Genomic DNA, 14,167 nt, shown 5'->3' with positions numbered 1-14,167 from the left:
CGTCAAAAATATAACGCACTTTATTTGAAATTGAGTGTCCTGTTAGTGCCATCATATGCTGTGCTCCTGATATGGTGTAAATCGTTGCTCGCTTTCATTAGCCATTTTCTACCCCTTGCGCGTACATTTTCTCTCTCTCCCCTTAAAAACCCACCACCCAAAATATTGCGCAGCACTTTGGCAGCAAAACTAAATTGCACGTTCCATCTCGTTGCGTTTGTGAAAAGCAAAACAAAACTTATAACAACACCTCCGCCTATACAAAATAGACTAGGCGAGCCGCACAATTTTCATTCGTAGTCGCAGCGTGACACTCAAACCAAGCGGAACTCACAGCAGAAGCAAAAGCTGTTCAATTGTTTACACAATAAATTTCTATATTTATTGCTGTGCAAAAAAAAAAAACAAAGCGAATACTTTACGCCCACCGATAAAGTGCGTTCGTTATTTATCGAATTCGAGTTGCCAAATAACAATATTCAATGATAAGATAAGGAATCACAATGAATTCGGTAAGTGAACCAAGCAACGTACTCCCTTTTTATATATATATGAATATATATATGTGTTTTACGGTAAAGTTGGGGAGCAGCTTTTAAAAGGATATTCGCCCCGAAGGGTTGTTTGGTTGCCTCTTCATTCATGCAACCAAAAGTGCCACACACACGCTCTAGGACTTTCCATGCCTCAGACCATTTCCCAATCTCATGCAATTTCCACACCCTTCTCGCTCTCCCTCTCTTATAAGTGCATTCTCTCTCTCTTTCTCGCTTGGGCGCACCTTTTATCTAGCCACTGCATTGCGAAATATTTGATGTCATTCGCTTTACGCTAGAGACATGCTGAGCTCATTTCATTCATGACATCTCTCGCCACCCCGCCCCGCAATGTTTTCCCTTCAAACGTTGCCGCCCACTTGCCCTAGGTTCGTTTTCTAGCACGTCTAGAATTTCCCCGCTTTTAATTGCCGCCCAATGTCATTTCAATTGCCGCAATAGTTTTAGCTGTTTTTTATGGTTATTGTTGTTGTTGTTTACACAACTATTTGTTTTGACCGCATATAATCAGCTGTAAGCTTGTTCTCTTGATTACACAACTTGTTTACACTTGGAGAATACTTTTTGCAATTCAATTTGTTGCAATTCTTTATCAATTCTATCAGAATTTTTCAATTTCTGAATTTACTTAAATTTTAAGCAAGTTTTTACTTTTCTTTCCTAGCAATCTGATTTCTATAAAGAATTTCGTAATTTCTAAGATTACGCAAATTCAAATAATGATTCAATATAATATAATTTCTACATTCAACTTTTTCTCTTTATACTTTATAATATTACTTAATCAGATTTCTTAATCAAAACCAAAGCAAATTCTAATAATGATTCAAATATAATTTCTACATTTAACTTCTTCTCTTTAAACTTTATAATATTTCCTAATCTGATTTCTTAATCAAAACCAAAGCTATGAATCAATTTGAATTCGCAGTACAATGTCTGCATTGGCAAATTTCTTTTTCTGTGAACTTTATCAAGGCTGCAAATGTTATTTTTTTATAGCAAGTTGATTGATCAACATGTTTAAGCCCGATAAGGTAAATATCAAGTGATAGATGACATATAAATACCTGCATGATCCCATTGTGAATCACACGACACCGAAACTCGTTTGCACAGCTGTTTTTTGAAAAATAACTGCCTTCAAGCAGTTGTGCAAGCAGTGCGGTGCATTGCACTGCTTAAGCAATGCTTGCAAAACGGCGATCAACGGCTTTGTGGTTGTTGTAAAACTAGCAGAGAGAGAGAGGGAGAGCGCAGATTAATGGTAAATTAAAATAAATGAAGTAAGCCTCATTTGGAGTAAACTTTCTTGGGTATAAACAATTTCCATAATTACTGGAGCAACCCTCGTTGCGTTGGCCTGCCGCCAGTTGCTGTCAGCATTTGAAGCGACATCACAATAAAAAGGATCCCGATCGCGATCCTGCTTAGCCGCAGCCAGCTGCGTCACGCATGCAGACAATAAGGACATAAGAATACGTATGTGTGTGTTTGTGTGTGAGTGTGTTTGTGTGTAACAGCTGCTGCTTTGATCCTTTTGCGGGCAGCTGCTGGCACACGTCTACAATGCGGATCCTTCTTCTTCTGAAAAAGTGAGTGAGGCAGGTAATTGCAGCTGCAGCAAAAGGGACGGCAAACAGATGTCGTAATAGGCAATCTAATCAAGTTGTGCCAAGTGCCAAGCAGTGTTGTTGTTGTTGTTGTTGTTATGACACCTTTCGCAAGTAGCGAATGCAAAAACAGAATTACAATAAATACACATGTGTATAAAAAAAATAAACAAAACTGGTTTGCCTGCATTTGGCTGTCAATTAAAACGTATAACAAGAAAAAGCAGCTAACAAGTAAAAGTCGCTGTCTAAATACGCTAACATTTCACGTTATCGATTGTTGTGGTTATCGATCAAAGATTTAGTATATTTTCAAGACCTTTCAACATATAATTATTGCTATTTTTAAATTTTATTTGAATACTTTGCATTTTTTTACTCATGTTATACATATAACATTCATTATTTTGCAAATTATTAAATTATTAAAAACTTTCATTAACTTCAGTATATTTCCACGGCCAAGCTACGCTTGCGCAGTGCACAGCTTGCAAGCAGTGTGAAAGCTCAGCTTTGCACCACACAAGCAGTAGAAACTTGCAGCGACATTTTAAGCTGCAATTTATTGCCGTCGCAAACTGTTCGATAAAGTAATTATGCATTTTGTAAGCGTAGCAAAAAGTTTGCAAAATTGCTAAACACACCTGAGTCAAGCTGCGCATGCGAGTTGCGTTTATATTCATTGGGTGACTAACAGCAACAGCAACAACAAAGGCAAGAACAACAACCGCAATAAAAGCGAGTGCAACAACTTTAAAAGGCCTTGCAAGGCCGTCTTAAGACTAAACTTTAATTCAAGCTTTAGCTTGCGGATTGCTGCAAATATTTTTATAGACATATACTACATATAGATGATTCTTTTTTTTTTCTGCTGCTGCGCCTTGAGCAATCTCTGCGAATTATGGAATCGCTTGCTGGCAACTTCGGCATTAAAAATAGAATATCATTTTTCAGAGACCAAACGAAAAATGTTTGAACGCATCCACAGCTTGTCAAAGGCGTCTAGACTGCATTTTTTTTTGTTTTTCGTTTGCTGTTTTTTTGAAAATGCGTCGCGACGTCTCGCCCGATAATTTTAGCTGCATTTATCTATATACATATGTGCATAGCTATATATAATTTATGCAAACCAATGTGCGGTTGCTTCGCTGGTTTTTCCAATAATATTATTTTTATAGACCTATTCAACAGTCAGTTATTGTTTAGGAGTTCATTTCATATCAGTATCGTTCTTATACGTGCAGGAATTTCTTTTTTATAGACCGAAGTACTATATTTCTATAAGCAAAACTTCAATCAACTCCATAAATAATAAACTCTAATAATAAAATAAAAATAATAAGCCACATGATGACTACTGCTTTCACAACTTGACCTCTCCTTATTATAAGATATATGAGCAAAATATTGGTCACGATGTCACGTCTAATATTCTCTATCATTACCTGACATTCTTATTTTAAATTTGGTAGATATAAATCACGATTTAATTAGGGCTTATTCCCATATCTTAGTATTTCTTGACGTTCTTATCAGTTCCTTTGTTTCAAGACGTTCTAATCTAGTCTAAAGTACTAAGCTCATATAATTTAGTATCGTTGCTAAGTACAGTGAAAATGAACATTATAGAAATGTCGTCATTACAGTTTCTTTGTTCGTTTTATATTAGCAATCTCATAAATTTGTTGACATTTTTCAAATGCCATTCTACGAAATGATTTGCAACATGTAACGCGATTATTATATCATAATATATCATATAGATTATATAAAGATTGGGAATAATCTTAGATTAGATTATAAGCTAAACTACTTGAATGGATATTATATCAGTTTTGCACTTATTTACTAGATTTTTCGGTATAGAAGTTGATAACAATCAAAATAACAGAAATTAGGAATAGGAAAAGATTAGATTATATTTTTATCTATCGATTGATTATTTGAATGATAGAATTCGGCGCCAATTTTCCCTTTTTTTTCAATAACTAAACTAGCGAAAAATTCTAGCACAAATTTTGAAATATTTTCGACTGATAAGATATGAATTAATAATTAATACTTATTATATTAACACCTGGCAGCAATCAAGTAATTCTTATGAATGTGTCCACTGTACTGTGATCAGATAGGATGGCTTAACGTCTATCGACACGTTTCCTATTAACTACATGTGTGTAATACAAACTTGTTGATAATTATTATGAGTGATCTTTGGTCTGCGTTCCAAGTGCACTAAGTTAGTTTCAGGCTGCTTGGCACGCTTTCAGCCAAGTTGATTCTTGATTCGTGTTAAGGAATGCCTGCATAGTTTCCAGCAGCTGCCAATGTCCAAAACAGAAAGAGAGAACTGAGACACAGGTAAGCAGTGTGCAATGGAGCAGAGTTACACACACGCACACACACACACAGACACACTCGTACATTCGAGCATACATCGCGATGTTTGTGGAAAAAGCAGCTGCTGTCGACGTCGACGTCTGCGTCTGGAAGGTGCGCGTCAATTATGGGCTGCAGGCAAAGAGGGGGCGGGGGTGTCGGTCGACGTGTCGTGTCGGTGCATTGACACGCGCCAGAAGTCAAAAGTGGACATGGCGCATGCTCCCTCTGGCGGCCACATTGCAAAAAATCAATGATCCTAGACTGCTTGCAGTTGGCGAATGCACCGACAGCTTTGGTGCGAAAAGGATAACTGTAGTGTAGCAACATCCGCTGACGGTTGTACGGTACGCCATCTTGCGTACTAATGTTAGCCGTAGTAGAAGTTGTAAGGCTGTCACGTTTGGGTGGGCGGGGGCGTCATTGTGAAGAGGCCGACATAAAAGTGCGGGTCTCTTTTTTCACACAAACTCACACATGCAGACACTGCTTATGCATACATATGTACATATCTACGCAATTTGATGTCTGCTGTGTAATGAGCATTTGAATTATTACCCAAATATCACTAATGTCGTTTTTGCTCTTGCCAATTTTCCAATTTGGAAATTCAAAACAAATGCACCAACAACTGTAATATAAAGCAGCCACAACCAGACATACAATATGTATGTACATATGTATGTATGTATGTGCATTTCTATTTAGTGCATGCACGAACATACTCGCAGACGCACATACATATATATTCACGTACACATACTGCATCTGTTATCTGTTTCTCTCTCTTTCTCCCTTCAGAGCAGTGCCGAGCAGCACGACGTCACTTCGCTTAACGTCTGCTGCTTCGGTGGTTCGGCTCTCTGTTCGTTGTCTTGTTTTCAGTTCAGTTCAGTCTCTCTACTCGATTAGTTGTGAAGCTATGGATACGTAAACCACGCTATATTGAGCACTAGCATTTATATAAATAAAATACAAAAATAGTATGTTTTGATTACGGTTTTATGGCCTACAATCTAAATTTGTGATATTGGAATTATTTATAACAAAATAATATACAGAACTCGCTGTCTAACTAACTGTGCTCTCTCCTCGTCTCTGTGTGTTTTGTGTTTTCCGTCAACGTCAAATATTTGTCGTCGCTCGGAAGAAAAAATCAATATTCGTGCAGCGAGAAATAAAAGCAAAAACATACAAATATAAAATAGACTTTTGTCTTGAATCTCGAAAAATACTTCAACAAGCAGAGAACTGGTGGGGAAACTTGAGTTTTTCAACAAAAAGAGAAAAATTGTCAAGGTGAGCTAAAAGTTTGAGTTTAAAATGCATTTTAAATACATTTGACTTTAGTTATAACCCCAAAAATAAACGAAAACGTGACATCACAAAGCTTTTTTCTGTTTCTTTTTTGCTGTTCATACAATGTACATTAATTAAAGCTTGAAAACACACACACACACATACATACGACGAAACCACACACGCGCTTATATACACCACCAAACCAACGCTGTCGAGTATTTTGTTTACTGACAAAATTTACAAAATCAATTTGCCCCACAATTGACCAACAATTATATAAACTAATTTTATAAACCGAAAAATGCATTTTTTAAAATAGAAATTGTTTATTTAGTTAATATATTCATATAAAAATGTAAAGTAAACAACTAAAACGATTTTGACAATTTTGCCGGGTGTAACTTGTCAACGTTCCCGTTTTGCTTTGCTCGTTCTCTCTCTCTCTCTGTCTCTCGCTTTCGGCAGACGATTGCGAGAGAGGTCGTTTTCATAAAGATGGCGGCCACAGAGTTGCTAAATACTTCAATTTTGTGTTTACTATTAAATTGTTTACAAAATTAATAATTTTTGCATTCAGATGTGATCGTTTCGATTTGTGTTTACCTATAAATTTAAACTGCATATGACACACCATGTTTGCACTTGGTTTTGAGAGCATTTCAATAAAACAATTGCAACATATGGTAACCCTACAATTTGTATACGCTGTGAATGATATCAGCAACGTTGCTGCTGGCGTTTAAAAACAACATTCTCATTTTCTGGGTGAAGGGGGCATTGAGGGGGAACATGGTGCGCTATACACAGAGTATTTTCAGTGGAATTTTTGAACTACGCCATTTTCGGTGGCTGTTGTTATTTGCCTATACATATATGTATGTATATTTAACCGATGACTATAGCATGCAAAACAATGTTGCCCGAATTTTTTCGGCAATGCTGGAAGGTCAACTTCTATGACACAGCTTCGCTTCGTTCTAATTGAATTAATTGTTGTGTTTTTGTTTCATCTTCTTTTTCTTTCCTGTTCTCCGATTTTTTGAGATCATCATTCATCTTCATAATAATAATAAACATTGCGTTCGTTCGTTAGCTGATGACGCGTCTTTTTACTACATCCGATGTGTGTTTATATTTGTATTCGTGTATGTTCTACTTCCTTTACGCATACACATAATCCCAAGCCCAACCACCACTCATCATCATGCTCTCTCGTTTCCGTGCATTGAGAGAAACTTACATTCATGTTGGGCTGTTTTCTTTGTTTCTCATTTCCGTTTGGAGCGGAAGTGGTGCACTCATGCGTACGCAGAGTTTCACTCTGCAACAAATAATAAACAAAAACATACTCATAAACCAAACCATGGCCAAAGACGACATTAAAAGAAGAGTCGAATGGAACCAACCAGTTACCAAGTCAGCAAGCGTTGCAATTTACTCTACCCGGTATCTAAGAAGTAGAAGGGTATTATTAATTTGGATAATTTAGTATTGAAAGTATAGTAAACGGCATTCTTAATTAATATTTGGAATTTGTTATGAACTTGAAATTATTTAAGTTTTAATTTTTATAATGCGAAAATCAAATGCAACTGCTTTAGTTCTTTGTATATGCCAGATTGTCTAGTACTCTACGGAAATTGGCAGCGAGTGTCTCGTAGTCGAGCCAGCTTTTTATGCTTCATTGCTTTGAACTTTTGCGCTCATTTCGCGGAAAGAAAAAATACAACAACGACGACAACAACAACAAAGAGAAAGTCTCAACTCGAAGCTTTTGAGCTCAAGTTGTCAAAGCTTGGACAACAACTTATTGTTATTGCTGCAACAATAAAGTCTCCGCACCCAGAGTCGACTCTCCCGACTACAATTCCAATACTCTGACGCCTACACATATAAACACTAAGAGGGACAGAGAGAGGGAGAGATCAGAGCCAACGCTGGTGGTCCTTCTTTGGTGCCTGGCACAAAAACCAACGCCTACGATTATTATTATTTCCCCCTAAGCGAGATTGCAGCTGAATCTTGAGTAGATTTTCCTCGCTTTTCACCAATAAAAGACGCTAGATAACTCGCTTAATAAACAGTTCTCACGTAGAGAAACAGTAAAGTAGATTTGTTGTAGAAAATTCAAGATTTTTCATATTGTCTTTGGGTCTGTTTTGTCCCTTTGCCTATCAGTATGAATGGATTTTTTTTGGACGATGTCGGCGGCGTCTCTTAGAAGAGCAACAACAAGAGGACAGAAGATAAAAGAATAAGAACTAAAGATGTGTAGAGGAAAATTACTTTGGAATTCCCGGAATTCTCTGGGCTGAATCATCTCGAATGCGAGACGACCTTTGAGACTTTGGCCGCGTGAAAAACGACCTTTCATCCATTCCTCACACTAACGAGGCGCATTTAATGCGAGTCTCTTGTCTTTGTCTGTCTGAGTTTTTCATGAGAGCGAACCCACATTCCAAGTCTCATAGAGATGAGATGCTGGCAGCGAGATAGAGAGAGAGAAACGGAAAAAAAACAACAGCACGACTTGACTTTGGGTTTGAGAACGAACGAACGAATAATTTTCTTTCTTTGGAAACGTTCGGCGGTCTTTGAACTGAGCCGCCGTTAGTTTTTGGGCAATCGATCAATGCTCAATAGTAAATGCAGGCGGTGTGACAGAGACAGACTCATGTCGCTGATGCTGCTGCTGTTATTGTTGTTGCAGTTGGCGTTGGAGCCGCTCTTAATGCATTCTGCGCGGCTCAGTCGCATTTATTATGATTACGATGATATTGCCCTTTGTGTTGGGCATTCTTAATGTACACACACACATGCATACAAAACGAACAGCATCCGAAGCAACTTCTCGGCCGACGCCGCATCGTGTATTTTATTATTATTATCGATGGCGACGTCGTCGGCGGTCGTTTTGTTTCGTGTTGTTGTAGGCTGTGGCTGCATTTCTTGGAAGGACACAACACACGCATACGCACATACACACTCACGCTTGCACTCGCACTCTCATGCGAAGAACATTCTTTGTGTGTGTGTGTGAATGTTTGTTTTGCTTTTGCTGCTGCTTCTTGTATGGCAGTGTCGTCATCTTCCTTCACCCCACGTCCTTCTCCCCCATTCCTTGCAAGTGCTGCGTGACGACGACTCATACTGTCTCACTCCAACTCTAGCTGCTTTATGTTGCTTGCTCCACTCCGTATCTGGTATCACCGCATTCCAATCTCGGTTTAGAAGACAGCACCAACAACAACAGCACAGAACGAAAAAAGAATGGTAAAGTGTTTATAATAGTTTCCCACAGTCTCGCAGCACACACAAACTTACAAACCAACATACACAGATAGAGAGACCTTTGCTAGCTGCGGTTACCTTCACTTACACAACACAGCATTGAAACTCCAATCTAAACCCAGCTTTATAGTTTAGGTTGGTTTCCAATCAGAAAACCAGACAGCAAACAACCAACTCCAGTTGGATTTTGCGTGGCGCAGAGTTTTGTAGAAAAGTTGTTCGACTGCATTCCAATGCGCGCCTCGTTAGGTTCGTTGCTGTGTTGCTGCTGCATGGGGCGCATGTTCTCTGTTTGTTGCCTTGCCTTGCCTCCTGGGCTGTGTTGCTGTCTGGCCTTTGATTATGATTTTTCTTTGCTTTGCACTCTGCTTTGTCTGTGAGTATGTGTGTGTCTTTCCACTTTGGTATTTTCTGGGTTCTCATGTCATTCATGCGCCCGGGAGGCCCAAGCAAGCCCTTTTGGAATAGACATTTGCTGTGCTGCCTTGTCAGTTTTCATTTGTAGCTGTGATAAGTCGCATAGAGCGCATTTATTTAAAGTACAATTTTGTTTAAATATTTTAATCTACACGTTTGAAATTGAAATTTAATACTGCATCGCTGGTGAGTGATTTTTGCAATTGTTGGCATCTGGTCTCACTCCGTTTTCATGCAGTTCCGTAAGAAAGCATTCATTATAAGTGGCCTGGTGATTTATGCAAATTTTGACATCTGGTCTCACTGTACATTGACTGCATTGAACTTTTACTTGAATTTCCTGCTAAATGAAATGCCAAAGCGTTTGCATTACAATTGTTAATGGGCATGCATTCCAAAGGCAGCAGCAGCTGTAATTGCAACAAGCAAGCTTCTGCACTTTGTACTTGGCAACGGTGCATTTGCAATTGAAGCAGCAATAATATCAACAACAACAAGAAGAACTGTAACTTCTGCAGGCAACCAGCAGCATCTCGAAGCTATCATCTTTGTCTGCTGCTCTAAAGCTGTTGCTGGTTGTTGTTGCTCCACTTCAAAAACAATGCACAATCTCTGCCCACTGCTATGGTGAGAAGTGGGAAGGGGAGAGCGGCAACAACCCCAGCAGAGCGTCGTCGTCGGGCATTTGTAATTTACAATTGCTTTTGTTTTTGCTTTATTTTTCATTATTCTCCTTTTTTTTCTTTGCTTTGCATTTGGTGTATGCGCCTTTTTGCACTCTTTCTTTGCACCCGAGCAATGCATCTGTAAGCGTGTGTGTGTGTGTATGTGGAGCCTGCTGTCTGTGTGTGTACGTGCATAGTTGTTTTTCCATTGATGGTTTTCGGTGCTTATTGCTGTCCCGCTTGCACTCGTTTGCCGACAAGGCAACACGGTCGTCAGTGCATTTATGCTGCACTGCTTTTTTTATGCTGTGGGGCTGCTTGCGGCTGCCAAGTAGTTTGACTGCATTCCATTAAAACTTTCTCACAGTCGCATTCGGCTAGCGTTGCTGCGACTGCGGCTACGAGAGTTGCATGGCACTGCCAGGCCCCAAGTCAGTAGTGGCCACCCCACCGCCTTCCCTATCCCTCCTCCTTCTCCTCTCAGCCAGTCGTTGCCCCGTCGTGAGTGAGCTGCTGTTGCTGCTGCTGCAATTGTTTGGCGAGTTTGGCTGGTTTGTGGCCTGGCTTTGCCTTTGGCTTGGCTTTGGCTTCAAATTTGGACTTTGAACAGCGTCAGCGTCCCGATGCAGCCAGTGAGCGTTCGGTTGTTGTGTTGTGCTCTGCACGCTCTGCTTGCCTCCCTCCGCTTTCCATGTTAAGCAGTAAATGTCGAAAAACTGCTTACAATCTCTTTGGCTGCACAACAACAACAACAACAGCAAAAAAAAAGAGACCACCAAAACAGTTTAACGCCGATGGCAATAAGTTTGACCATCGATTTTCCTGATGCGTATATCGCTTATCGATAAAAACGCGTGGCGGCACTTCAAACTGCGATTATTGGGTATTACAACCATTCTATTTTCTATATGTATCAAATAAAAAAAAACTAACGATAAGATAATAAGTAAGGAGTTGTAAAAATTCCAACTCTGACTAGACTTGAACCAGTGCTTATCAAAGAAAAGATTTGTATTATTTATTATATAAATAATAATATTATTTTCCTACGCGCTTCACTCATTTCCGCTTGTTAGAAACTAGTTTGCAGTTTTTGATGCAAATTCCCCAGAATAAACACATATAGCATGACTCAACTGTTGTTATTGGTTGGTCATATATTATTATCGGCGCCTGGCGCCGTCTCGCTTTACTCACCCACATGACTATGAGTGTGTGTGTGTGTTTGTGTGTGGGTGTATTTGTATATACACTACTCTATACATATTGCAAAGTTTGTTCTAAGCTGCGTCAACCAGCTGTGAGTTGATGATGCCGTATTTTATGTGAGGCATGCATCGGCGCAGTGTTTTCCACTCGCGTCGGTTGTACGTAAGATTGCGTACTCTACGCTAAAACGTAACGCTTGCAACAACCCTCTATATATTGTATATTGTATGTGCAACAAGAAACTACCCCTCTTTGATTGTTGCATGTGCAAGCGAGACGACACGACAAGATTTCCCGATTTTTTCAGATTTCAGATGGGGGGATGCTGAAAAAGTTCGTTGATGTTCTTCAAGTTGCTTGAACTGCGTTTCAGTGTTTTTTTGTTCTTTCACAGACTTCAAAGCAGTTGAGTGTTGTTCTATTAATTGTAAATTTATAATTACTATTTCTAAAAAACTGATAAAAATGAATTTCGTGAGTGTTTGTTGCGTCAGCACTTGAAAATAGCGTGAATTGTGAGTTAATTAAAATTTTTATCTATTTCACACTTGACACTACAAAGTTGATAAAAATGTTACTGCAATTGTGAGAGGAAAGCTTGCAGAGAAAGCTCACAGAAAGCTTTAATGCTAGAAATACAGTGAAGGTTCGAGAGAGTGAACTTATTACACTTAATTGAATGTTCACTCTTTGAGAGCGTGCAATTGATTTTTCTATTAACTATGTTTACTTGCCTGCGATTTTCTACAAAGTTCGCGACTCATTTCGCAATTATCTGTGTTTATCGCCAGCTTTAATGAGTGGGTCGCTTAATAATCTAAACTGTGAGAATTCTTAAAATAGCTGACGAATGAAACTTTTGCTCACAGTTGAGGTGCAGCAATAGTAGCAAACGTTTCTCCTGAGGAGAAACACATTTTTTTTCGGAATGCGTGCTCCCTTGGGGAGTTTAAAAGTAATTGAGTTAATCTTTATACTATCATATTACCACTTGATAACTAATTGTGCTTTTATCTCTTGTCTATTTGCAGTTTGATATTCGAGAACGTAAAACAACGACAACAAGTAAAACAACAACAGCAGAATGGCAAATGTAGCAACCCAATTGAGATACATGCCACCTTGCAGTAGGCCAACAGCGACAGCAGCAACGACGACAACAACATTGAATCAACTGGTGGATCAGGTTGATAACAGCACCAGTCCGTCGTTAATCTTTAAAGCGTGTCTGGTCAACAGAATGAACGATAAATATCATCGCGAGGACGAACGCCTGCGAACCTTCGACAACTGGCGCGTCGTCTTTCTCGACAAGAAGGATCTCGCTATGACGGGAATGTTCTTTACCAATCAGGAGGATAAGGTCAAATGCTATTTCTGTGAGGTGGAAATCGGACGCTGGGAGCGCGACGATCATCCGGTGCAGGAGCATCTCCGCTGGTCCCCAAATTGTCCGTTGTTGCGTCGTCGGACCACCAACAATGTGCCCATCAATGCCGATGCCCTCGAGCGTATCCTGCCCCCCATGAGCTATGACATATGCGGTTCAAACGACAATCACAGTGCAACCACGGCGCTGGAGGTGCGCGAACACGCCTACTCCGAGGGCCGGCAGATGAATGCGCCCAATTTCAGGGCGGCGATGCAGTTTGTCGGCGCCCCTGCGGCACCTGCCACGATGCCCACGATGATGCAGTCGTCGTCGGCGGCGGTGGAGCCGTGCAGCCAACGGATGGCCACACACAATGGCAATTACTATCCCGAGTATCCGGAGTATGCCATCGAGACGGCGCGTCTGCGCAGCTTCGAGGATTGGCCGCGCAACATGAAGCAGAAGCCGCAGCAGCTCGCCGAGGCGGGTTTCTTCTACACCGGCGTCGGGGATCGTGTGCGTTGCTTCAGCTGTGGCGGTGGCCTCAAGGATTGGGACGACAACGACGAGCCCTGGGAGCAGCATGCTCTGTGGCTCAAGGATTGCCGTTTCGTCAAGCTGATCAAGGGTCAACTGTACATCGACATGGTGACAGCCAAGGACAAGGCCAAGCAAGAAGCCACAAGCTCATCGCTGGCAGTCGAGGAGGAGCAGGAGGAGGAGAAACCGAACTCAATTCCCAGCATCGACAGCATACCATCATCGTCGTCGTCAGCTGTCACCACAGTGGCTGCCGTTGCTCCCATGACTGTGGAGCAAGAGCAGACGGAGGATGTGGCTGGCGATGTGGCGCCTCCGAGCGCTGCCAATCGCATCTTCAACAAGATCGTCGCTCAAGGCTGTGCCGATGGGCAGGTTCAAAAGAACTCAACATCAACATCCGCTGCCATTCCCGAGGAGAAGCTCTGCAAGATCTGCTACGGCGCCGAGTACAACACGGCGTTTTTGCCCTGCGGTCATGTGGTCGCCTGTGCCAAGTGCGCCTCGTCGGTCACCAAGTGTCCGCTGTGCCGGAAACCCTTTACCGATGTCATGCGTGTATATTTTTCTTAAACAATGATGAGGCTATGCTCGGGCCATGTAATATACAAAAAAATAAAAATGATGAAAAACATACATCATCAAGAACAACAACAACAACAAACACCCGCGTCGACAACTAAAAGTTGGCCGTGTCCTCGATAGCAGCGGCCAGCTAAAGTTTTCTCCTTGAGAGTCGCTTTAGCTGGCCGTTGCAACAGCATTACGAGAAATTCAAATTCAAATTTAAATCATGTGTAAAAAAACTAATACTATAGTATC

The 14,167-nt window shown here is 40.6% G+C and overlaps 1 protein-coding gene across 3 annotated transcripts; it reads left to right on the top strand.

The window, feature by feature from the left end:
* The first annotated feature begins 387 nt into the window (after positions 1-387).
* On the top strand, positions 388-14,054 carry LOC132789268 (death-associated inhibitor of apoptosis 1). 3 transcript variants are annotated; one of them, XM_060797174.1, is made up of 2 exons: positions 388-512; positions 12,465-14,054. In XM_060797174.1, the coding sequence occupies exon 2, from the start codon at positions 12,518-12,520 to the stop codon at positions 13,916-13,918; it is 1,401 nt and encodes a 466-aa protein (XP_060653157.1). In that variant the 5' UTR covers positions 388-512; positions 12,465-12,517; the 3' UTR covers positions 13,919-14,054. The 3 variants fall into 3 exon arrangements, with proteins under 3 accessions (XP_060653157.1, XP_060653156.1, XP_060653158.1); XM_060797173.1 differs by lacking the exon at positions 388-512 and adding an exon at positions 5,440-5,848; XM_060797175.1 differs by lacking the exon at positions 388-512 and adding an exon at positions 12,300-12,388.
* The last annotated feature ends 113 nt before the right edge of the window (positions 14,055-14,167 follow it).

This window comes from Drosophila nasuta, chromosome 3, assembly GCF_023558535.2.
Source record: "Drosophila nasuta strain 15112-1781.00 chromosome 3, ASM2355853v1, whole genome shotgun sequence".
Lineage (NCBI taxonomy): Eukaryota > Metazoa > Arthropoda > Insecta > Diptera > Drosophilidae > Drosophila > Drosophila nasuta.
Note: the sequence above shows the minus strand (reverse complement) of the source record. Positions and strands in the feature narration are given on the sequence as shown.

What these genes read in the sequence shown, in the direction of transcription:
- LOC132789268 (XM_060797174.1), top strand. Translation starts at nt 12,518, where the DNA reads ATGGCAAATGTAGCAACCCAATTGAGATACATGCCACCTTGCAGTAGG.